We start from the raw sequence: 26130 nt of genomic DNA on the forward strand, positions 1-26130 counted from the left end.
CGGTGCCGACTGTGGGCCTATGAGGAGCAGGTTCGGGGAGTGTTTGTTGGGAGCAGGGTGCACGGTGGCTCAGTCAAAAAAGGTGTGCGGCCCAGGGCCGCTGAGAGGGGGGGCAGGGTGGACAAAATTCCCTGGGCCTGGGCCTTCAAGGGAGGCCCGGCGCCGCAGTCCCTTGTCTCACCTGCCCGCCCTTGGCTCCGTCGACTGTCCGCCACCGGGCCGGGCCCCCTGCATTCAAATCACTGCACCTCATCTCTGTGTGAAAGCGCAGCAGCGGCAGATCGGCACCCTTCGGGCCTTCCCTCCTTGTGTCCCGCCCTCGTCTGATGTAACTTCTGCAAGGGTGGGACACAGGGAGGGAAGGCCCGAAGGGAGGCGATCTGCTGCTACTGCACTTTCACACGGAGGTGAGGCGCTGTGATTTGAATGCTGGGGTCCCAGCCCGATGGCGAACGGAGGGGGGCTGTTGACGGGGGTGGGCAGGTGGAGACTGGGGACTGCGGCGGCCTCGGGGGGGGGGGCAGGGGTCCGGCCCAGTCTCTCGGCTGCCCTGGTGTAGCCCGCACACCGTGCATCATGGTTTTGACGGCCTTTACTGCGTGTGTGGAGTCAGTCCCGGCAGAGACATCTAGCCAGGAGCATGGATCTCTGGGGCTTTTGATTGTTGAAAAGCCACAGCATGCGCCTCAGGGTGTTCCAGCTAGTGAATTGGGCCCTGGGGCATGCATGGTTTCTCTCATGGTTTGTAAATATGCTAAACCCCGGACCTGTGAAAAGTTGAAGGGTAAAAGGAGCTGGTTAATGCTGTTCATTGTGTCTTCATCAGGGATGTGATGAAATGCCTAGCCACCCGCCTGGGGTTACCCCCACGGCCACTTAGAGGATCTATCCCCAGTACAGCTCAGGTCCGCCTGCACCTGCCACTTGTGCTCTATATAGCACCCTCCTCCCACCGACTGGGTCACAACTGCCTCTGGGTGAGTCTCCTGCTCTCCAATTATTCCCAGTGATTTCTAGGTTACTGGATCCACACTCCCAGTGGTCCCGCAGTTCCCTGAAAGCAGTCACAGACCCAACACACAAACCACCAGGATTCTTTATCAGTCCAGACAGGCAGAACAAACAAACGTTTATTCTCTTAAAAAATATTCATACTAGTTATGCCTCACCTTAGAGCAAACATCAACCTCTATTCCCTTACCTCTCAACCTACTATGTACCTCACAAATACAATACCCTAAACATCTCCCAAATCTCCCAAATTCATGCTCCCCCCTCTCCCCGCTTAGGTTTCTTTTTTTTTTTTTCAAATTTCTATTTTTTTATTGATGAATCAACACCACCAACAAAAGTACAAAATGTCAAAACGCCTAATTTTACATCTTCTAACATAAATATGAACATTTGCCAATCCTCTCTGTCATCAATAGTTTTACATTTATTTATTCCCCTCCCTCCCCGTCTCCTTTCCCCCTCCCTTCCCTGTCACCCCCAGCCTTAATCCCCTTCCCCTTTTCCCTATCCCTCCCAGCCCTAGGTCAGGTATTATGATTAAGTATCATGTTCAAATGAGACCATTCATCTGCTGCTGGATTAAATTTTCCCCAGCGGCGATCTGTCAGTTTTTCCAATGATGACACCACTCTCAATTTTTGTATCCAATTATTTATGTTGGGACCCCCTTTCCGCTTCCAGTTTAAAGCTATACTAGTTTTCGCTGCCGCTAATCCCATCCGCTTAATTCTGCACTGCCATCTTTTCCCCGTCCTGTTGCCCCACCCCAATAGACACCACTTAGGATCACAAGGGAACAATACACCCAATACCTTAGTAAGTAGGCTTACGACTTCACCCCAGAAACCCTGCAGTTACGTGCACTCCCACCATATGTGAAAGTATGTGCCCGTGGCCTTACTACATCTCCAGCATATATCAGAAGCTGTTGGGTACATTGCTTTCAATCTATCTGGAGTGTAGTACCATCGGCTTAGAATCTTATAGGCATTCTCTTTTATTAACACACAAACCGATGTTTTTTTTAACCTCTGTGCACACTTTCTTCCAATCAGGGATGCTGAGTTCTATTCCTAAATCTCTTTCCCATGCTAACATGAATGGTAGCTTAACCAAATCCTCCCCTCTACAATGCCCATATAACCTAGATATCCCTTTCCCTCCAACAACCATCTTCCCCCATAAATTTTCAAATCGGTCCCCCTCCAATGGATTTTCTTTTATCCACTTCTCTTTGATTATTTAGTGTTTAATTTGCATGTAATCAAATCGGTCAGTCTCCATCAAATCATATTCTTTCTGGAGTGTTTCAAAGTTTTTGATTCCCCTCTCATCTAATAATTCCTGAAAGCTGATCAGCCCTTTCTGTGCCCATTCCTTGAAGACCTTGCTTTCTCCACCTACTGGAAACCCAGGCTCTTGGGTAATCCAGGCATATGTTGATCTCTTCTGAGTATTTCTTAATTTTTCTTTCAGGCTTCCCCAGAGCTCCAATAAATGCAATACGAAGGGATTTAGTGTCAGGCTCTTATAGCTGTGATCAGGAATTGAGGCCCATAATAGCCCATCTAATTTTCCCTCTTGTACAAAAATCTCCGCTTAGGTTTCTTATGATATTTTATTGCAAGAACGTACATGCTTATTGGTGTTTTATTTGGAACAGAATAATTCATATCTTCAACTTTCCCTTGGATATGCCCATCTCCTATAAAACAATAATATTTTGCTCCTCCAATCCAGACTTATCATTACCAGATAGTCATCATAAGTTATTCAATACAATGTTGGCTATTGCTTTACACCTCATATTTTGCTACTGGAAAGACAATTCTTAGTTAAACTTCTCAGAATGGTGGAGCTACCTCTGCGTGATTAAAAATGTGAAACAACTATAGCCCTTAAACATCACAACTTGTATTCCCATCTGAGATCATGGACTCCTTTGGACTCTTTCTGTTCCAACATCATGAACACTAATGGCTAGGCCTTTACTCATAATCCCATCGTTTTGACGTTCTATTAAGCCTTAGATAATGCAGCTTGTGAGTTTATTCTTGTATGCTCTGGAAGCCCTCTAGTTAATTTTTCTGTTTTTGTTGGTTGGTTTTTTGTTGGTTTTGTGTGGGGAAATCAAAGGGGAGTCGGTTGATATTGTGTATCTGGATTTTCAAAAGGCGTTTGACAAGGTACCTCATGAAAGGCTACAGAGGAAATTGGAGGGTCATGGGATAGGAGGAAATGTCCTATTGTGGATTAAAAACTGGTTGAAGGATAGGAAACAGAGAGTGGGGTTAAATGGGCAGTATTCACAATGGAGAAAGGTAGTTAGTGGGGTTCCTCAGGGGTCCGTGCTAGGACCGCTGCTTTTTAATATATTTATAAATGATTTAGAGATGGGAGTAACTAGCGAGGTAATTAAATTTGCTGATGACACAAAGTTATTCAAAGTCGTTAAATCGCGACAGGATTGTGAAAAATTACAAGAGGACCTTACGAGACTGGGAGACTGGGCGGCTAAATGGCAGATGATGTTTAATGTGAGCAAGTGCAAGGTGATGCATGTGGGAAAAAAGAACCCGAATTATAGCTACGTCATGCAAGGTTCCACGTTAGGAGCTGCGGACCAAGAAAGGGATCTGGGTGTCGTCGTCGATAACACACTGAAACCTTCTGCTCAGTGTGCTGCTGCGGCTAAGAAAGCGAATAGAATGTTGGATATTATCAGGAAAGGTATGGAAAACAGGTGTGAGGATGTTATAATGTCTTTGTATCGCTCCATGGTGCGACCCCACCTTGAGTATTGTGTTCAATTCTGGTCACCGCATCTCAAGAAAGATATAGTAGAATTGGAAAAGGTGCAGCAAAGGGCGACTAAAATGATAGTGGGGATGGGACGACTTCCCTATGAAGAAAGACTAAGGAGGCTAGGGCTATACAGCTTGGAGAAGAGACGGCTGAGGGGAGACATGATAGAGGTATATAAAATAATGAGTGGAGTGGAACAGGTGGATGTGAAGCGTCTGTTCACGCTTTCCAAAAATACTAGGACTAGGGGGCATGCGATGAAACTACAGTGTAGTAAATTTAAAACAAATCGGAGAAAATATTTCTTCACCCAACGTGTAATTAAACTCTGGAATTCGTTGCCGGAGAAAGTGGTGAAGGCGGTTAGCTTAGCAGAGTTTAAAAAGGGGTTGGACGGTTTCCTAAAGGACAAGTCCATAAACCGCTACTAAACGGACTTGGAAAACTCCAAAATTCCAGGAATAACATGTATAGAATGTTTGTACGTTTGGGAAGCTTGCCAGGTGTCCTTGGCCTGGATTGGCCGCTGTTGTGGACAGGATGCTGGGCTCGATGGACCCTTGGTCTTTTCCCAGTATGACATTACTTATGTACTTATGTACTTATGTTGTTTATTATTGTACGAAATCTTCTCAATAAAATGTTGGGGGGGGGGGGGGGGAAGAAGCTTAAGGAAAATCACTTCCCATATTATCCTTCCGCTGTTGGGGAAGGGGATTTTTAATAAAGAAGTTGATTTGAGTTTCCTTTAAAAATGTGTGTTACACAGATTTCCCTTTCCTGGAGACAGTGAAAGAGTTTTCTCGATAGTGAAAGTGCTCAGCACTGACTACACTCCTAGAGCTGGCACCTATTGCTGACAGGACTCAGGCACATTGCTGAGGTTGATGCACTCGAGCTTGGGTTTGGCAGGAAGGCATCTTCTTCTTGTGGGAGCAACCCTTTCTGGCAGAACAGCAGTGTGGTTTAGTGTTGGAAAGCTCCTCCATCCCTTAACCAGTGAGGAAAGAAAGAGGAAAATAACAAATTAAAACTAACAATGCTTAGGAGCTGCCTGTTACCTCTTTATTTTGTTTAAAGAAAAAGGGAGGCTCTGGATAGAGGTGCTGTAATGCTTTGGTTTGTAGTTTGGCCTGAAATGCAACATATAGACTAAATAACAGCAAAGACTTGAGGTATAGGAAACAAAATTAATGCACATCAAAAATGTTTTCAAAATTTTTACAGTTAATCCTGTTTTAAAATGTTAACATCTGATCTCTTTTATTTTTGTCATGGCTTGCTCTTCCACATATGAGCTTCAAGTCCAGTTGGAACTTGTTCCAATCTAACATAATCCCATTTATAATCTGGAGAAAGAGAAATGAGATTGAAGAAAGGTTTCAAAACCTCATTTACAAAACTGAGGACTAAGAATAAAGGCCTATATCATGGCCTTTATTCTTAGTCCTCAGTTGCACTCATCCTCCTTGTGCTTTACCCAGCCAATCCACTAATAGCCTTTTTATAAGAGACAAAATACACTGTGACTCCCTTTAGTACCCAGTATGTGTGCACACTGACCTCAACCCAGAGGCATTACTATTGAGATTGCCCCTCTATCTACTAGTGACTATGAAAGGTACTTTTTCAGGCCTAAGATGGCAGCTGAAGGAAAGATGCTAATCAGAGAGCTATCCAAGGAAGACATTCTGCAAGTTCCATGGGACCTTTGTTGCACCAGACCTTGGTGCTGGAGCTGCTTACAGTGGCTGCTCTTGGTGTATCATGTGCAGTTTTTGCTGCCAGATGGGGAGTGTCAAACCAGCTGGAGCTAGAAACATTTTTTGAGTCTCGATGGCCCTGTTCTCCTTGTGTCTGTAGGCCATGATTTGCCTCAGGAGCAGTGGACACAGAGGAGGGGAGGGAACTCTCTCTTCCTTCTCCCTAGATAAAGACTTGAAAGGAGCCAGAGAGGTTAATATTGTGGGTGATGTGGCCTCAGAAGATCATGAAGTTCATGCTGAAATGCTGGGAAGGAGATCTGATGGCTGTTGCCCCATTAGTGATCTCAGCAATCAGAAACTGTGGTTCAGCTAGACGCAGAAGACCATGCTTTCTCCCTGGAGGTAATCTAGGCTATAACTTCATTGAGGAACTCTCCTTCCCTGGTAAGATCTCCAGTTATTACTCTGGGTTCTGTTTGAATGGCTGGGATGGAATAAAATGCTTTTCTCACCTGCTACTTTAACCTTGGCTAGTCATATTAAACTGCAGTCTTAAGATTTAAATTCAGTGACGATCTCTCAGAGGTGTGAAAAGTTGGATCAAACTTTTTCACGAATGAAAATGGTACAAACAGGATTAGTTCAGGACAAAATAGTGATTCATCAACAGAAAATGTCTTTGAACTTAAGGATTTTGAATGTTGTTCTCTCATTCCTTTTGGAACCTTTTCAGAGGTTTTTGAAAGAAATATTGAAAATTTTGGAAGAGAATTTATTTTCCCAGTAGAGTGTGTTTTATCTACTCACAAGTGGAGGTAGAAGTATAGGTGACATGAGGAATAGGGGTGAGGTAATAGGAGATAAATCTGCTGACATTATAGATGTCTTGGCTATTCTGAATGCCTCAGAAGTAATAATAATCATATTTGGGAGAACGATGCCATTGGTCTCATTTGTTTTTCCACAGGACAGAGAATCTATTCTGAGACTGCATATTATGGAATCGTTTGGAAATTACTCATGGGTTCAAAGGTTCAGATTTTTCACTATTTATCTTGTGAGACAGTCTTGTAGAAAGAAGTTCTTAGAGATGCCTTCTGAAGATTTGGCTCTAGAGGCAGTATTTTTGGTATGATTTCCTTGTCAATATATTAGAGGGCAGCTGAAATTGGAGTTTTCAGTTTTTGCTGAAATTGAATCTGCGACTGAAATTTACCATATAGTTTCAGCCAAAATTAGACAGCACAGCCCCCCCCCAACCAAAAGTGAACTGGACAGCTCCCTAGTGGCCAATCCCCTGCCCCACCCCACACTAAAAGCTGCCTCCTACCATACTTAGGCTGTCCCCAGGCCTACCTTAGAAACTCTAATGGTCTGGGGAGCTTGTTGGGGCAGGAGCGATCTCCAGTCATTCCTGCCCATGTCTGATCCGCTGTGAAAATGGCTGCTGTGACCTCCTGTGGTAGCCTCACAAGACTGCCATGGTAGGCTCTACCAACTGTTTTGACTGTGGAGCCAGCATTGAGCAAGAGCAACTAGGGATTGCTACTGCCCCAAAGAGGCCACTAGTTTAGTTTACTTTAGTTTAGTTTGTATTTGACATACCGCTCTTCACAACAAATCAGAGTGAGCTTCTAAGGTAGGCCTAGGGAAAGCCTATGGTTGGGGGGGGGGGGGGTCATCAGGGTTGGTTTTAAGTGGGAGGGTCAGCTGGAGCTAGAAACGTTTCTTTTGGAGGGGCAAGGGGGCCATACAGCACAGCATGCTTTTGGTTTGGGGTGGGGCTGTGTTTCAGCCAAAAGCACACTGCCATTTTTGGCCAAAACTGAAACTTGACTGAGTCTAGATTTCGGGTTGGTTTCAGTGCAAAAACCAAAATTCAGTCAGCCTCTAAAATGTATAATGTAATGTGAAGTTGTTAAATATATCTTTTCCAAACCCACCCAATTATGATTTTTCCTGGATAGTAAGCAGTCGATCAGGATGAGTTAAGGATTGGCAGTGCGAACCTTGAACATAAAGGAATATGTGGGTGTATTGGCTCTTATTAGAAATTTTTCCTTTATTTCTTCTAGTTACCTCACTCTAGGATTTTTCTTACCTGGACCTGTGGCAGGTGTGAATTAGTGGAAGCTTGAGATTAATCTATAATATTGTAGTAAATATAAAATTTGAAAAAAGGGAAAGTTAGTTCTGCAGCATTCCCAACTCCTCTTGGCTCACTGAGTATTCACCAGCTTTTGAAATCAAGTCTTTATTGCCGAATTCTGACAGTAAAATGAAAGCTGTTGCTGGTTATTTTAGCTTTGAAAAATAGCAAACCAGTCTGGCTGCCCTAGATTTGTGGTTGGGCATCTGAAATATTCCTTTGTTTTGTGCTGACAGTTGGGAAACAATTCTGTTGTGTCCAGTTTTAATTTAAAAGTCCCTTTTAATGATACAGTTTCTAACCATGGCGCAATCTCTATAGAATGTTGTGCTGTTAGCATTCTTCGGTTGTATATTGCTACCACAATAATTAACTCTTAGCTCTTACTGATCCAACCTAAGGCAGTTTTATTTGAGGACTAGCTTTGTTACTAAAATACAGAAGGTGAAGCCAATAAAATGAGTGAAATATCGATTTAGGGGCCCTTTTACTAAAGCTTAGTGCATGCTAAAGGCTGAGAAGCCTATAGGTATAAAATGGGCTTCTTAGTATTTAGCGCACGCTAAGCTTTAAAAAAAGAGGCCCTTAGTATTTTACTAGTTGGACTATATAATTTATTTGTACTTCTTAAATTTGGATAGCCATTGATTATTTTTCTTTATTTGTAATTAGACTGGAGATTAGTGAGATACACAATAATGTTGACAGAACCAACACATGTTATAGGATTGTATTTGGTTGTAAGTGGAATCTTTGGACTGTTTAAAAAGGTTAATGAGAAACTAAGGGCCTGTATTACAAAGGTGCGCTGAAAAAATGGCCTGCGGTAGTGTAGACGCATGTTTTGGGCGCGCGCAGAATCATTTTTCAGAGCATCTCTAAAAAATGTCTTTTTAAAATTTTTGCCAAAAATGGACGTGCGGCAAAATGAAAATTGACGCGTCCCCATTTTGGGCCTGAGACCTCACCGCCAGCCATTGACCTAGCGGTAAAGTCTCACGCGGTAACTGAGCGATAATGATCTACGCTTGTCAAATGCCACTTGGTGCGCATCCTATACGCGCGTCTGAAAATAAAAATTATTTTTGGGAGGCACGCCAAAAATGAAATTACCGCAAGAGCCACATGGTAGCCGGGCGGTAACTCCATTTTGGCATGCATTGGGCGTGCATAGATGCTTACGCGGCTTAGTATAAGAGCCCCTAAAGATTTAGGATAGCATAAACTGGAGCCAAATAATATGTACTAAGGAGAGATCAACCTATAAAAATAATGATTTATAGTAAGCTAAATACCGTACCTTGTTAATATAGTAATAAAATCTTTTTCTGTTTCAGTAAAGGTTTGTGGTTGAAGAATTGCTAGCATTCTATAGGGCTCTAACATGGAGTGGAGGAGTGGCCTAGTGGTTAGGGTGGTGGACTTTGGTCCTGAGGAACTGAGTTCGATTCCCACTTCAGGCACAGGCAGCTCCCTGTGACCCTGGGCGTCACTTAACCCTCCATTGCCCCATGTAAGCCGCATTGAGCCTGCCATTAGTGGGAAAGCACGGGGTACAAATGTAACAAAAAAAAAAAAAAACAGACTTGATTTGGAGTAGAGGACTAGCTTAATGGTTAATGCAGTGCCTTGAGAACCAAGGGAACCAGGTTTGATTCCCACTGCAGCTCCTTGTGACTCTGGGCAAGTCACTTAACCCTCTGTTGCCCCAGATACTAAATAAGTACCTGTATATAATACATAAACTGCTTTGATTGTAGCTACAGAAAGACAGTATATCAAATCCCAACTCCTTTGATTTGAATCAAAGCACTTTTTTTCACTCATTTTATACCTATTATAAAAACACGTTCTAAATCAAGTCCTTTGTGTTCAGCATCTGTCATGCTAACTTAAGATCTCAATCTTCAAATAGCAGTTCATTTGAGGGTATGTTTCATCTTAGGGTGTGGTTCATCTTTGACATTTGGCACTAAAGGCGAGTAACAGTGCATAACAGGACAGTATAATGCTAGCTTTCTTTCCTTGCTTTAGACTGTCTAGAATTTAGTGACAAAGCGTGATTTCATTCTTCTCCAAACATAGTTTTGGGTATTCCTTTGCATCAGTTGTTCTGTTGGTAATAATTTCAGGTACAGAATCTAATAGTCTACATACAGATTGTAATTTGTGAAACCAATCTGGCAGTACTTAGCAATTAAAGGAAAATAAAGGATGAATGGGTGAGGGAAGTGGTATGATGAGAGAACATAAGAACTGGCATACTGGGTCAGACCAAAACACCATCAAGCCCAGTATCCTCTTTCCAGCAGTGGCTAATCTAGGTCACAAATAGCTGGCAGGATACTAAATCTTGAAATCTGAATATTTAGCACGCCAGTGTATACCTTCTATTTAAATTAAAAATCAAATCTTTTTTTGTTTGTTTTTAAAGAATGTTTTAAAGAAGATTTATTCTTTTCTCTGTTAATTTATGTGTCTTATTGGCGATTCCTTTTAGAGTAGACTTGTAATTGATACATCCTGGATATTTGCACCATGTTTGCACTATGGGATCCTTTTGCTAAGCTTCAGTAACTGTTAGCATGCATTACTACAGCTTAAAAGGGCTTACACGGGATGAAAAATTGAAATTGGACAAAGCCATGGGACCAGATGGGATCCATCCCAGGATATTGAGGGAGCTTAGAGAGATTTTGGTGGGTCCTCTTAAAGACTTGTTTAATAAATCCTTGGAGACGCGCACTTCACAAAAGTGGCGACAGAAGTAATAGAAAACTACGGCCCGGTAAGCCTCACTTCAGTTATTGGAAAAGTAATGGAATTGTTGCTGTAGGAAAGGATAGTGAATGTCCTGGAATCCAATGAGTTACAAGATCCGAGGCAATGTGGTTTTACCAAAGGTAGATCGTGCCAAACAAATTTGATTGAATTCTTTGACTGGGCAACCAGAGAACTGGATCAAGGGCGTGAGCTAGATTTATTTATTTATTAGGATTTATTTATGGCCTTTTTGAAGGAATTCACTCAAGGCGATGTACAATAACAATAAATCAAGCATGAGCAATAGACAATTACAGCAGTAAAAACATTCAAATAACAATACAAAGCATGGCATAGTATACTACTTACAATGTCAACATAATACGTAATATAACATTTTAATTGACAGCGTATGGTATAAACAAAGATGAAACATATAGATAGGTAAGAGAGTAAGAGGAGTTAGAAAGTAAGGTGACTAATTTAAAGAAAGTTGCACATGAGGTCAGAGAGTAACCTACTTGGATTTTAGCAAAATATTTGACTTGGTCCCTCACAGAAGGCTTTTAAATAAACTTGAAAGGCTGAAATTAGGATCAAAAGTGGTGAACTGGATTAGAAACTGGTTGAAAGACAGATGCCAGAGGGTGATGGTCAATGGAATTCACGTGGAGGAAAGGTGAGTGAGTAGTGGAGTGCCTCAGGGATCGGTGCTGGGGCCCATTCCATTCAATATATTTGTGAGTGACAATGCTGGATTGAAAGGTAAGGTTTGCCTTTTTGCGGATGATACCAACATTTGTAACAGTGAACACCGTGGAGGGAGTGGAAGACATGAAAAGGGATCTGCAAAAGTTAGAAGAATGGTCTAACGTTTGACAATTAAAATTTAGTGCAAGAAAGTGGAAAGTGATGCATTTGGGGAGTAGAAACCCAAGGGAGCTGTATGTCCTAGGAGGTGAGAGGCACAGATGGGGAGAGGGACCTTGGGGTGATGGTGTCCAAGGACCTTAAAGTGAAAAAAACAGTGTGACAAAGTGGTGGCCATAGCCAGAATGATGCTAGGTTGCATTGAGAGAGGAATAACTAACAGAAGAAAGGCAGTGTTGATGCCCCTGTACAAGTTGTTGGTGAGGCCCCACCTGGAGTATTGTGTTCAGTTTTGGAGGTCATATCTTGCTAAGGATTAGACATGGTCCAGAGGAAGGTGACAAAAATGATATGAGGCCTGTTGTATAAGACATATGAGAAGACACTGGAAGACCTGAATATGTATAGCCTAGAGGAAAGAAGGGGAAGGGGAGATAAGATACAGATGTTTAAATACTTGAAAGGTAATAATATAGAAACAAATCTCTTCCAGAGAAGGGGAAATGCTAAAACTAGGGGACGTGAGTTGAGGTTGCGGGGTGGTAGACTTAGGAGTAATCATAAATCATAAGATTCTTTATTTAGTGCTTCGTGACTAGTGAATGGTAAATAAAGTATGTTTTTTATTCCAAAATTACCGGAGGAAAAAGCCTCAAGAAGCTCCCAGCTAGATGCCACTGGAGCAGGGCGGCTTCATCATTGGCAAAAAAGTTAAATGTTAAATTTTTTTTAAAGTCTTTATAAGTTTTTAGAATAATACAATAATAACAATACACATATGTGTAAGAAATGAACAAGCTCCATATGGTGTATCCAATTAATCATCAAACATTTTCAAAGACTAAAATAAAAGCAAAAAAAAAAAGTAGCAGTAGGTTAACAGAGCATAAAGCAAAGCAGTATGTGCATATGTTTAAAAGGAGTTGATTTTACCTTATAAAGTTACACGCAAATATCACTTAACATAGTTGTGTAGCAATGACCATGTTTTACGGAAGGGCAAAATATGACCAAATTTTATGGCAACTATTTCCTCATAACGCCTATATGAACAGAGCAAATTCCACTATTCATGAAATGAGATGTGCAGATTGTTTTTCCAATTTAAAACAATCAAGTGAAGAGCAAGCGAAATCATTAAATTAAACAATTTTACATGTTGTAGTGGAACTGACAAACCAGGGATGGCTGCTTTAAGGATTAGCACTTTAAAAGACAAAGCATCTTGAATGCTAAATACCTTCTGAAAAATTTCCCAAATCAGTTTCCAATACGGTTGCAAATTATGACAGTGAAAAAGCATATGATCAAGGGATCCCACAGCAGATTGACATGACCAGCACAAATTTGATATATTACGATTTACTTTAGCAAGCTTTGCAGGCGTCCAATAGGATTTATGAAAAATATAATAAGTGGATTGTAAAAGAGCAGCTGATAGAGAAGAATGCATGGTTTTTGTCCAAAAGAGTTCCCATTGCTTACTGGAAAATGAAACATTTAGTTCCTTTTCCCAGGCAGAAGTTAGGGTGGAACACATATTCGGTTTAGACAATTGTAGGAGTTTATACAATGCTGATGCAGATTTGGGCGCCATGAGGGATTGACATAAACTATTGAAACTTGAAGATGAAGATTGATGAGCCAGTGACGTAGGATTTAGGTGATTAATAAGCAGAATCAGATGATCCCAAAAGGCTCTGTGTGAATGAAGGATATTATAGCAGGTGCAGAAATCCTGAAAAGAAATAATGTTAACGCCTGACAACAAATGAACTGGTGACCAAATATTGGCAGAAAACCATATTTTACGAAGTTTAGGAGATGTTTTAACTGGAAACATAGAGTTATGCCAAATAGAAATATCCATGGAGTTTGACCATTTAAAATTTAAAAGAGAACAAACAAGATTTATTGAACGTGAGGAATTCTTTAATATCAAGAGAGTATTAAAGCGTGTAACAACTTATGGTACCTAGCTGAGCATTTTCTGTCCTCCACACGCCGACCATGACCTACGATGACCAGCATTTCATCTAGCTGCATCAGGATCAGACGGTCAATTTTTCAACAGCATTCACAATTAACTGACGCAGCTAGACAATACGCTGGCCATCATAGGTCACGGTCAGAGTATGGAGGACAGAAAATAGACATAATAGACTCCAGTACTATCACTGGTCAAAAACCTCCATTTTTTTTAAACTTATGACTTCTGTGATCCTTGTGATTGTTATACTTCCTAATATATATTTCAACTTCAACACATCTTCAATACTTACCTTATTCTTATAACAAAAGACTTAATTTAGACATTTAAAGGCACTTATCTTAGCTTTCTACCCAACGGGGCTCTCTGTTTCACTTCTATTCCAAGCTTCATCAGGGGCCTAAGTGCTTTCCAGTCCTGAAAAAGATTACTTCACATCATTTCTCCATACGTATAATATAACATGTATACATATAATCCTCACTGTGGGATGTTTCACCCTTACTGATCTTTATGCTCGACCTTCAAACATGGCGTTCTATGGCTCACAAGATGCCAACCTTTTTAAATTTGAACTGGAAGTAGACCCTTATATCATTTTGTTCTTGAATATATTAGCATATTATTTATATATTTAAAGGAAAACAGCCCACTCTATCTGTGAATTTAATCTCCAAGGTTCCAATGAATTATTATGGGTAAATATCTATTGTTGTTCCCGTCTCAGCATAAAGATCAGTAAGGGTGAAACATCCCACAGTGAGGATTATATGTATATATGTTTATATTATATGTATGGAGAAATGATGTGAAGTAATCTTTTTTCAGGACTGGAAAGCACTTAGGCTCCTGACGAAGCTATGTGCTAAAAATATTTTTGAATATTTGTTGGAGGGGGTGTGTCAAGATGTGGAGAATGGGTGTTCCAGTGCTAATCAATTGCACCTCCACCTTGCTGTGTGCTGATTAGTTCAGGATAACTGCGTGAGCCCTTATTGCCTATAAAATAGGTGTCAGTAAGTGCTCCCATGTTAATGATGGCCATTAATTCAACAAACGGAAAATTGATCATTTTGATACTGTGGTAAAAATGGCCTTTGCATGTGGGGAAAAACTGCATAAGTGCATGCTAAGGCCACATTAAGGCAGAGCATTAAAAGGTCCCCTTTGTAAGGTACAGCAGTAGTTTCTGGTTTGGAAGACCAGTGCCACTTTTATAAGGAAGACTTTTTGTGATGCCACCTTCCTCTCCAGATCCATTCTTCTGATGCTTATTCACCACCAGTTTTTAGGAAATTCCTACAGATGTAGCTGAGGCCTGGACTATACTGGTTCTTGAAAGGTGCCAAAAGTTAGAACATAGCCTTTCTATCCCCACATCTCCTAGCTCTGTGGGACCAGGTTTAAATGCATGAGGAGTGTCTGGGTCCCTCGCCTGAGGAAAAGGACCATTATGATAAGAAAGGAGCATGTCTCCAGTACTAAGTTGTTCTATAACAACCCACGTTTGGTTTTGCTAACAGAGCTCCACTCGTAGAGGAGACATCAGAGGATAAGAGTTACCCTGCATGGATTGTATAGTGCAGGGATTCTCAACCGTCTTGGGACACCCCCAGTCGAATTTACAGGATATTCACAATGAATATGCATGAGATGGTTTTGCATGTGCTCCCTTTTGCTACCTAGATGACTTATGCAAAGTTGGACTTTACCTGAGTGGGATCTAGCAAGAGCTTAGAACACAAGAGTTGCCATACTGGGACAGACCAAAGGTCCATCAAGCCCAGTATTCTGTTTCCAACAGTGACTAATCCAGGTCAAAAGTATGGCAAGATCCCAAAACAGTAAAACTTTTAATTGTGTTGGTTATAAATTTACTGCAGTTGGGAGCAAATCAATGGAAAGTATAAATATTTAAATTGCATTCAGCTCAAGTGAAGCCTAGCTTATACTGGTGAAAAGTTGTAAAATACTAAGTATTTCGGCTACCCTGAAGTATAGAACTTTGACCGTTAATGCACAGTCTAAAGTGTATGGTCTTTTAAAACACAACCTTAGGACAAAAATCTCACTTTTAATACAGCTTTTTCAGTGCTGTGATGTTCTTAAGCATTATTGTAGTTGATTACCAGTTATTCCTGTCTTGATGGTGTGTTGTCTTAGTACTGTAGGAATCCAACATATAACCCTAGTGACATTCATGTATCATAATACTGGCCATTTCTCATATATTCTATAAAAGGAGGTAAGTAATATTTGAAGAAATGCACCTTTTTGGTTCTTACCACTGGAATGTCACTACCTAAATATTATAATGTACACTTCATATTAATGAGAAGAACCTAGTATAAAATATTGCTGTTTTCTGTCCCTTTGTTGTATTTGCAGAGTGCTCACTTGGCCATGATAGACACACTGATGATGGCCTACACTGTAGAGATGGTCAGTATTGAGAAGGTGCTTGCATGTACTCAGCAGTATTCGCCTATTTTCCAAGCTACAGAATTGCCCTATGATATTGAAGATGCCATCATGTATTGGATCAATAAGGTAAGATGAGACACCTTAGCAGGTGGTTCTATGTCAAAACAAGACAAAAATTAATGGAAGGTCACAGCAAATCGTTGTTGGACATCATTTTGTTTACAGATTGACTTTTGACATTTGTACCATGACTCAAAGGCTTTATGAGCTACATGGAGGCATATTTTCAAAGCATTTAGCCTTCCAAAGTTCCATAGAAACCTATGTTTTGTTTTAGATGCTTGTTTTATGTTCATTTCGTAAACGCTTCAGAAGTTTAAAGAAGACATTGACAATAAAGAAACGTCCCATTTTTTCCCAGAAAATTTTCTTACTTTTCATATCTTTATACCTCTAGAGATGATATGCATATGATGGTGCAGGCGCTCGTCCCTGATAGTCCGTGCCTCATTAACATCCCTGTTTACTAAGGTGCGTTAGCATTTTTAACGTGCTAACAATTATTGTGTGCGCTAACCGTGTAGGTTCCTGCTGGTATATTGGAGGCGCATACATGGTTAACAGATGTTAAAGAGGCTGACACACCTATAATGTGGCTTAGTAAGCAGGGCCCAAAGTCTGTTAGTCTGTAAGATGCCACCAGCCTCTTTCTTGATATTACAATATTCTCAATAGAAATCAAACAAAATAAAACATGGAAAAGGAAAATAAGATGATACCTTTTTTATTGGACATAACTTAATACATTTCTTGATTAGCTTTCGAAGGTTGCCCTTCTTCGTCAGATCGGAAATAAGCAAATGTGTTAGCAGATAGTATATATAAGAGAAACATCAAAGCATTACTTTGACAGTCTGACAGAGTGGGAGGGTGGGGGTATGCATGGGGACATCAAAGCATTTCATTGATATTCTAACAGAATGGGTGTTGGTAGGTGAGAGGAGGGTAATAAACAGAGAAATACAGCTTTATGGTTTATAATAGGTTAGAAAACCCAGATCCTTATTAAGTCCTGTTTGTTGGGTGTCAAAATATTCGACCATTCTTATTTCAAAGGTCTTACGTTCCTGTATTGTTTTAAAATTACCTTTCAGTATTCTTACTGTGAAATCACTGGTGCAGTGTTCTGGTCTTGTGAAGTGTTGGCCCACAGGGGTGGGGGCTTGACTGGTACCGGCTATTTTCATGTGATGTCTGTGCAGATTGAATCTTGTCTTAAGCATCTGGCCTGTTTCTCCAATATAGCATCCTTCGTTACATTTTTTACACTGAATGATATATACCACATTGGAAGATGAGCATGTAAAATAGTCCTTTATGTTGAATATTTTTCCTTTGTGAATGACTGTGGGGTCTTGTGAAATGTTTTGGCATAGTTTGCAGGTGGCTGTGTTACACGGAAATGTGCCCTTTTCTTTTTCCGTCTGTGTTGGAAGTTTACTTCTGATCAGCTTGTGTTTCTCTGTTTATTTCCCTGTTTATTACCCTCCTCTCACCTACCAACACCCATTCTGTTAGAATATCAATGAAATGCTTTGATGTCCCCATGCATACACCCACCCTCCCACTCTGTCAGACTGTCAAAGTAATGCTTAGATGTTTCTCTTATATATACTATCTGCTAACACATTTGCTTATTTCCGATCTGACGAAGAAGGGCAACCTTCGAAAGCTAATCAAGAAATGTATTAAGTTATGTCCAATAAAAAAGGTATCATCTTATTTTCTTTTCCATGTTTTATTTTGTTTGATTTCTATTGATAACCTTTAAGAGTGGACTAACACGGCTACCACACCTCTCTACAATATTCTCAAAAGTGTTGGAAAATTCTTCTTCCTCCTCCATAATTTCATCAACGCAACGTATTTTAACATGTATTTATTAGCTTTAATCTAAATTTTTTTTATTAAACTAATAATTTTTGAGGTTCTACTTACTGAAATTGGAGAACATTATATTAATATGAGTAAGTATCTAATCCTCTGTGGAAAAACATGTGTGCCACATCAATGCAGTGAGCTTGTGATATGGCTGTTTCATGTTTGGGGCCCATATACATTTCTTTTAAAAGCTCTGTTGATAGCTTGTATCGGTATTTTTATACTGTACTAGAATCTCTTTGTACAATTTGTTCATTCTACTTAATTACATTCTCACCAATCTTCATGTAATGTGTGTATATGCTCACTTTTATTACTTCACACAAATATTAATCCAATATGTCTATGCTTTCAATTTATATTTGCACCAGCTCTGTTATTGGATGGCAAGCTATCCCTGACTTGTGTGTGAGCTTTTTCATGTTATATGCCACTTTTGTAGAATTCAGTGCCACGTATGTTGGGATATTCTGGAATTTATAAATGACAGAAAACACATTTATTTAGAGAAGTGTATTTCTGCTAGGCTTTGATATTCTGCTATTATTTTGCTGATGGTTTGATTTTACTGTATATAAGTTTTTATATTCTTCTATAGTAAAAGAATATTTTTCCTGTTAGATCAGTTATCAGACGTCGATGATTTAGTCTCAAAGAATGGTATTACTTCTTCTGAAGCTAAAGTACTAGCCTGTCACTTTAGAAAAAAAGCTGGAACTCTTAGAATTAAGTTGTCATTAACCTGGTTTCTATCTCTAACAGTAAATTTTTCCATATTTCAATACTAGTGGATAGAATTTTGTTTAAATTTGGCAAAATTTCACCAAACACTGTTTTTAAATTATTGAAGAAATATGCAAATTCACAATGTTCTTTGGATAATTGTCCAGTTTTGTTAATGAAAGGAAATCTGATTTTGTTTGAGGAAGCATGAACTAGTTGGTTGAACTACAAACTAAAACTAGGTGTCTTTCCATCTTTAGTTGGTGATATTGTACTAACTCCTATTATTAAAAAAAAAAAGAAACCAACAACACAATTAGTTCATAAGATGTAGCCAATTATCATCCAGTGTCTTCCATTTCTTTCTTGATCAAAATCATGGAAGCTGGGTAAAAACTCAACTGGTTAACTATCTAGATAAATTTGACATTTTGCATCCTATGCAGTCCAGGTTCAGGAAAGATTATAGTACTGAAACTGTAGTTAGTTCATTAATTGCGTCAGCTAAATCCATTGTTAGTCAAAGTCGACAAGCTGTTGCTATCTAGTTTGACGTTTCCAGTGTTTTTGACTTGGTTGATTATGAGATGATAATTCAGAATGTGAGTAATATCGAGATTACAGGTCTCATTCATGAGTGGTTTAGGAAATTTTTGACTAAAAGAACTTATAGAGTAAATGGAAAGGAAAAAGTTTCAACTCTTGGAGTGCTAATTGTGGAGTTCCCCTTATCTCTATGCCAAAGGTATCAGTTTTACTTTCTTTTTCAGCTGATGGTACTGATTTGTTTACAGATTTAAAACCGTGCATATTCATAGTGGATGACTGGTTGTTTTTTTTTTCCCCAAAGATTAAAATTAAATAGAGACAAAACCAAATTTCTATGGATAGGTCCTCTTGATAAGATCCTATACAACTCAATATAGTTGATTGATGGGATTTAATATTATTTAGTATTCATCCTTGTGGTACCCCACAGGTCAGTGCCCATGGTGCCAATGAGGTGCTGCCAAACATTATGGACTATTGTCTTTCTGATAGATAGGATCCGAACCAAGCAACTACTGTTCCATTGATACCTTTTTCTGCCAGTGGAATTCTCTGCCTATTTCATTTAGGACAACAAAGGATTATAGGCAGTTTAGAAAAGTTTTTGAAGACTTATTTTAGGAAGTTTCTCTTAGAGTAACTCAACTTGTTGAATTGTACTTAATATAATACACTGTAATTCTCAGGTTATGTTCTAATTTCTTCTAATGTTATCCAAAGTGAACTTTATAGGTATCTACAGGATACAAGCACTGCAGTTCATTATAGTTAGTTCATGATGTAACTACTTTAAATAATTTAGTTTGTTCAGCAACTATGATGATTTTATTTGCCTTTCCTTTCTCCAGATCTTTTATAAATATATTTAAAAACACCAGTTCCATTATAGATCCCACTATTTACCTTTCTCCATTGAAAAGAAATGACACTTCAGTCTTACTGTTTCCTATCTTTTAGTCAGTTAACCATCCACAATAGAACATTGCTTGGTATCCCATGACTTTTACATTTTTTGACAAGTTTCTTGTGTGGGGCTTTGTGAGAAACCTTTTGAAAATCCAAATCCACTATATCCACCAGCTCACCCTTGTCCATATGTCTGTTAGCTTTTTCAAAAAAATCTAACAGATTACTGTTATGAATGACAGATCTGCAAACTGCACAATTACAAAGAGCCTTGAAATTCCTTCTCTGCCTCCCCCTCCCTACCATTCCCTGTGTAGGCAGGAAAATTAAAACTATTTAAAAATAAAGAGGGCTATGCTGAGGTTTTTCTCAATGGAGAAGAGTAGATAGTAGGGTTTCCCGGGGTCTGTGCTGGAACCACTGCTTTTTAACATATTTATAAATGATCTAGAGATGGGAATAACTAGTGAGGTAATTAAACTTGTTGACAACACAAAATTGTTAAATCGCAAGAGGATTGTGAAAAATTACAAGAGGACCTTATGAGACTAGGAGACTGGGCACCCAAATAGCAGATGATGTTTAACGTCCTCTGGGCATCCATATGACAGATGACGTTTAACGTCCTCTTTCCCACATGCAAAGAGATGCATGTGGGAAACAGGAACCCAAACTATAGCTACATAATGCAAGGTTCCACATTAGGAGTCACCGACCAGGAAAGGGATCTAGGTGTTATTGTCTGCTCAGTCTGCAGCAGTGGCTAAGAAAGCAAATAAAATGTTAGGTGTTATTAGGAAAGGAATGGAAGACAAAAGTGAGGACATTATAATGCCTTTGTATCACTCTATGGTGCGATCACACCTCAATGTGTGCAATTCTGGTAACCGCATCTCAAAAAAGATATAGTGGGATTAGAAAAGGTGCAGAGAAGGACAACAAAATGATAAAGGGGATGGGACGACTTCCCTATGAGGAAAGGCTAAAGTGGCTAGGGCTCTTTAGCTTGGAGAAAAGATGGCTGAGGGGAGATATGATAAAGGTCTACAAAATAATGAATGGAGTGGAACGAGTAGATGTGAATCACATGTTTACTGTTTCCAAAAATACTAGGACTGGGGGCACGCAATAAAACTACAAAGTAGTAAATTTAAAACAAGTTGGAGAAAATTTTCCTTCACTCAATGTGTAATTAAACTCTGGAATTCGTTGCCAGAGAACGTGGTAAAAGCAGTTAGCGGGGTTTAAAAAAGATTTGGATAACTTCCTTAAAAGAAAAGTCCATAAGCCATTATTTAGATGGATTTGAAGAACATCCACTGGTTATTTCTAGGATAGGCAGCATAAAATCTAATTTACTGTTTTGGGATCTTGCCAGGTACTTGTAACCTGGATTGGCCACTGTTGGAAACAGGATGCTAGGTTTGATGGACCTTCGGTCTGTCCCAGTATGGCAACGCTTATGTTCTTATATAAGTACCATTTGATTTATATTAAGTGATATGTATTTTTTTTTTAAATTCTACAGCTTTAAAATTATAAATGCACTGAAACTATGTGCTTGAGGTGCTTTAGTTTTGTATGGGAAATAAACTGGCACACTTCCTGTGCTTGGGGCAGAATACTGCTTACACGGAACATAGAACAAGAAGGAGCCAAGAGGGTCAGGTAGTGCTGTATGGTGATCCCATATAGTTGTTCTTCTTCCTCTCCCCTCAAATGTGAGAGCTATCCCACTGCCTCCACTGTTGGTCCAATAAGACTTTCGTTTGTGAAATCCATATTGTCTATGCCCCGTTATATGTATCTTTCCAGGTTGTCGGTAATTTTGCTCTTCAGAATATCTTCTATTTTGCCCTGCACCAACATGGATTTCTGGTCTGTAATTTTTGAGATCACCCCGGAGCCTTTTCAAAAATGAGTTATGTTGTCCACCCTCCAATCCATAGCTGATTTGAGTGGGAAAATTAAAGATTACTTCTAGCAAGTCTGCAGTTTAGTTTTTGAAAAATAATTTAGTATTCTGTGGTGTATACCATCTATTCCTAGTGATTTGTTACTCTTTAGAGCTTCCCAAACTGGGAGTTGGGACCCCAAATGGGGTCTTGAAACTCACATTTGAGGGTCACTACCTGGGTGGACTCTCCATAGATGCATCATTATTCTGCATTGCTGGGGGAGGGGGGTCACACTGTTTTATTTGGCCATGGTCATGGATTCATAGGCACAAAAAGATTGACAAGCACTGCTTTAGTCAGTTTGTTCTGTTACATCTTCCTGCTTCACCATGATTTGTTCCAGTTCTTCTGAGTCATCACAGTCAAAGAATGTTTCTGGTCTAAGTATCTTCTTAGTAAAGCAAAAGCAAAGAATTTGTTTTGTTTTTCTGCTGTGAAATAACTGATTTCTCTAGTAATTCGGAGATTGTGCCTGTGGAAAAATATCAGTTTCGATTCTCTTTCCATTAAAACACTACTAGCAGAGCACTAGATATCTGGGGTTACATAATTTACTAATCTTTGGAAATTAATATAAATGTAACTGTTTACGATTAATTTAGTCCATAAAAGAGGATTTTTAGTTGGACTAATCTTTCTCTCATTAATGGTCCGTGTGAACAGAACACTGTATTGCCTCCATCTATTGTTAAGTAGAATCTACCCTCAAATAGTGGAGGGTTATCCTTATCAAATTGAAAAGTCTGTATCTTATTGTCCATATAAGATCTAGTAAACTAAAAGCGTTTGTTTAGTTTTTGTTGGGTGTAATTGCACTTTATTTAGGTTTACATACTTAACCTAGACAAAGTTGAAAAGTGCATACTTACAGTGTGGCAAAATAGCACAATTCTCCCTCCATTTGCAAACTCGTGTATCTGTTTGGGGAGTAGATGTCAAAAGACGTGGTAAAGCATGTCTCGTTAGGGTGGCAGGCGCTGTATGAGGCTTCTGTGTGTGTGTGTCTTTTTGCCTGTGTGTACAGATGGATGGATGGACAGACGGACAGATAAACTTACCCAAAAGGCGCAATCACTGGGGCGAAACATGCCTAAAAATGGTCCAAATGGTGTAGTGCTTTTGATACATTAAAAATGTACAATACATCTTTGTGTATTTATTTATTTGTAACCTTTATATCCCACATTTTCCCACCCATTAGCAGGCTCAATGTGGCTTACATTATACCGTAAAGGCGATTGCCAAGTCCGGTAGATGTTAAATAAATACAGTTTAAAATAAGGGTCAGGTAAGGTTAGAGTAAACAGGTACAAAAAGGGACAAGGAAATAAAGGAATATATAATGTCCAATGCGATGTGAGGTATTGATGCATTGCAGAGTTGAGGCATTTAAGTAGGGCCAGTAGGATAGGCCTTGCAAAACAGATAGGTCTTTAATGATCGCCTGAAGTTTTGATGGTCATGATTCGTTTTCACACTCTTTGGTAGTGCATTCCACATTTGTGTACTTAAGTAAGAAAAAATTGATGCATATGTTGATTTGTATCTGAGTCTAATGCAGCTTGGATAATGGAGGTTCAAATAGGTATGTGACACTGTGGTTCTGTTTCTGGTTGGAAGATCTATCAAGTCAATTATATATCCTGGGGTATCACCGTAGACAATCTTGTGGACCAAAGAGCAGATTTTGAAGGTAATGCGATCCATAATTGGGAGCCAGTGCAATTTTAATTGGAGAGGTTTAGCGCTATCGAATCATGTTTTATCGAATATCAGCCTGGCAGCTGTGTTTTGGGCTGTCTGGAGTTTCTTCATAAGCTGTACTTTACATCCCGCACAATCCATTGCAGTAATCTGCGTGGCTCAGAACCATTGATTGTATCAAGTTACGGAAAATTTCCCTCGGGAAGTAAGGTCTTATATGTTTTATGATTTGTTTCATTTATGGGGGGTCAAATCACATGGCTTGGCTGTAGTGCTGTGTGTTATAACACAAAAGACACCATTCAGGTTTCCTGTGTAATGGCCTGGAGAGTTTGCAGTACTGGGACATGAGAAGAGAGGGTTCCAGTCATATTAATGACCTTTGCAGGAACAGGGATGGCATTGAGTGCTTAGTTTCAGAAGAGAGTTCATTCCAGCTGTTTGAGGAGGTAGACTAGAAAGTTGGGGGTAGAAAACAGGGGGAATGCTCAGAATATGTGGGAAAAATCATTAGTTGTCATTTATCTCATCTCCAAAATTAAGTTTTATATTGTCTTTCATTTAATTCAGTAGAAATGCCAAGAGGTTTTATTCTGAAGGTTCTTAGGTTTAGAAGGTTATCCGTAGGATTCATCAATCGGAATTGCCCATACAGTATTTCCCCCTTCAAGCTGACCACGCTGTGAAGCACATCTCTCTGAATGAGCTGTTCCCTAGTTCTTCGGCCATAAGAATAGTGTGAGGGAAATGCTTTTATTCCAGACAGCCTGTAAATCTCATCTTTTCTCTATTTCTAACAGTGCAATGCCAATGCCTCTGCACTTTGATGTATCCAGAAGACCGAAAATGTTGCAGTGCTCATTTAAACAGAACACAGCACTGCTTGATTTTTCAAATGTGTGTTTTGTTTTTCTTTAATAGCTTCTTCTGGTTGTGCTCATTCCTAGAATACAGCTGAGAGGCACGTGTGTGCTTTCTTAGGAATACAGATGGTCATGTTTATTACTTCTGTGATTTTAGGTTAATGGACATTTGAAGGAAATAATTGAACAAGAACAAAAACTGAAAGAACAGCATGACCTTGTGCCCCCTGGAAGTCAAAAGGTATGTCTCAGCATTTTATTGACAAGTTGACATTTGCAGATTGTATATGCCTGAAGGGTTTCTACTCCTAAATAAATAATTTTACTTTAAGCTCTATGGATTTTTCTGGTACTTTATTCTTTTCAAAAGTAATTGATAACATGCAAAAAAAAGTGCTGATTATTTAAATTCAGTTCAAGCATGTGTGTGACTTTTCAGCCTTTGTAAAGTTAATATAAACACACTGCATTTTATTTTATGTGTTTTCTGCATTTTGTAAATGAAGATAATGATTTGTAGCCACGATAACTTCCATCTTAAGTAGAGAGGTGTGGTAGCCGTGTTAGTCCACTCTTAAAGGTTATCAATAGAAATCAAACAAAATAAAACATGGAAAAGAAAATAAGATGATACCTTTTTTTTTTGAACATAACTTAAATGTATTAAGTTATGTCCAATAAAAAAGGTATCATCTTATTTTCTTTTCCATGTTTTATTTTGTTTGATTTCTATTGATAGCCACGATAACAAAATGGTTTCACTTGATTATCATTTTCCCATTGTTACATTCCATTGTTCTATTCCCCTAATGATATTTTGACTTTGTCTTCCCATAACTCTTCACAATGTAACCCATAATCGTACTTTAACAAATTGTATTTCCATCATTCACAATGTATTGTAAGCCACACTGAGCCCGCAAATAGGTGGGAAAATGTGGGATACAAATGCAATAAATAAATAAATAAATAAATAACCTAATTCTCGGTATAGATGAGTATTTCCTAATCTTTACCCAACCGCAACCCAATTTTAACTGTAGAGCACCATTCTAAATCATGTAGTGATAATTTTATTATGTTCGAGGTCTATGCCTCAGCAGAACCCGAGCTAGGTGATGCCACCAGCATTCTTCCTGCTGGTGGAATAGTACCACTCAGAGCTCATGCACGGGAGCGGGCTATCCTCTTTCGTTTAGCCAGTGAAGAAAGCAGTCAACTGCCCTGAAAAAAGGAGGAGCACTAAAAGTGGAGAGGACGGGGAGGGACTACTCAACATTTATTTTATTTTATTTTATTTGAGAAACCTAAGCAAACAAGGTCACCTGTGCATTCTCCTTGTTGCTCTTTTTATTTTGAGAGTGAAGAGGAGTGTCATGGTTACTTTGGTTGTAAGAATCTTTCCACTTATAAGGACAGAAAGGGAGATGAACCATTTAATGAAAAAGTACATAAATCATAGCAAGTTTTCATAGTTTGTGATTTAAATGAACGTGTGGTTTCAGAAGGAAAATAAGCTTTATAGGTCTTGATTTCTTGAAGTATTCTAATATAAGATTTTCAAATAATAGCTGCCGCAGTTGATGTGTACATGAGTCATGTAATGTGACTGTATGTATTGCCTAAGGAATAGCTAAGGCTTTGAGCATGGTTCACAGAGAGTCTGCACAACTGTCATTCAGATTTGATTTTGTCTCTTGTTCAAGGAAGAATGTCCCTAGATCTCTGCCAAGATTTTGTGTTTATGCAGCAGTCTCTCTTTTTC

General features: G+C 39.3%; 1 protein-coding gene across 3 annotated transcripts in view; it reads left to right on the forward strand.

The window, feature by feature from the left end:
- CAMSAP2 (calmodulin regulated spectrin associated protein family member 2) overlaps positions 1-26130 on the forward strand; it is a 260298-nt gene that overhangs the window by 103395 nt on the left and 130773 nt on the right. For all 3 annotated transcript variants that reach the window (XM_030205237.1, XM_030205239.1, XM_030205238.1), the window contains exons 3-4: positions 15686-15847; positions 24523-24606. In XM_030205237.1, coding sequence (XP_030061097.1) covers positions 15686-15847; positions 24523-24606 — 246 coding nt within the window. The remainder of the gene's footprint in view (positions 1-15685; positions 15848-24522; positions 24607-26130) is intronic.

Source organism: Microcaecilia unicolor, chromosome 6 (genome assembly GCF_901765095.1).
Source record: "Microcaecilia unicolor chromosome 6, aMicUni1.1, whole genome shotgun sequence".
NCBI classification, from domain to species: domain Eukaryota; kingdom Metazoa; phylum Chordata; class Amphibia; order Gymnophiona; family Siphonopidae; genus Microcaecilia; species Microcaecilia unicolor.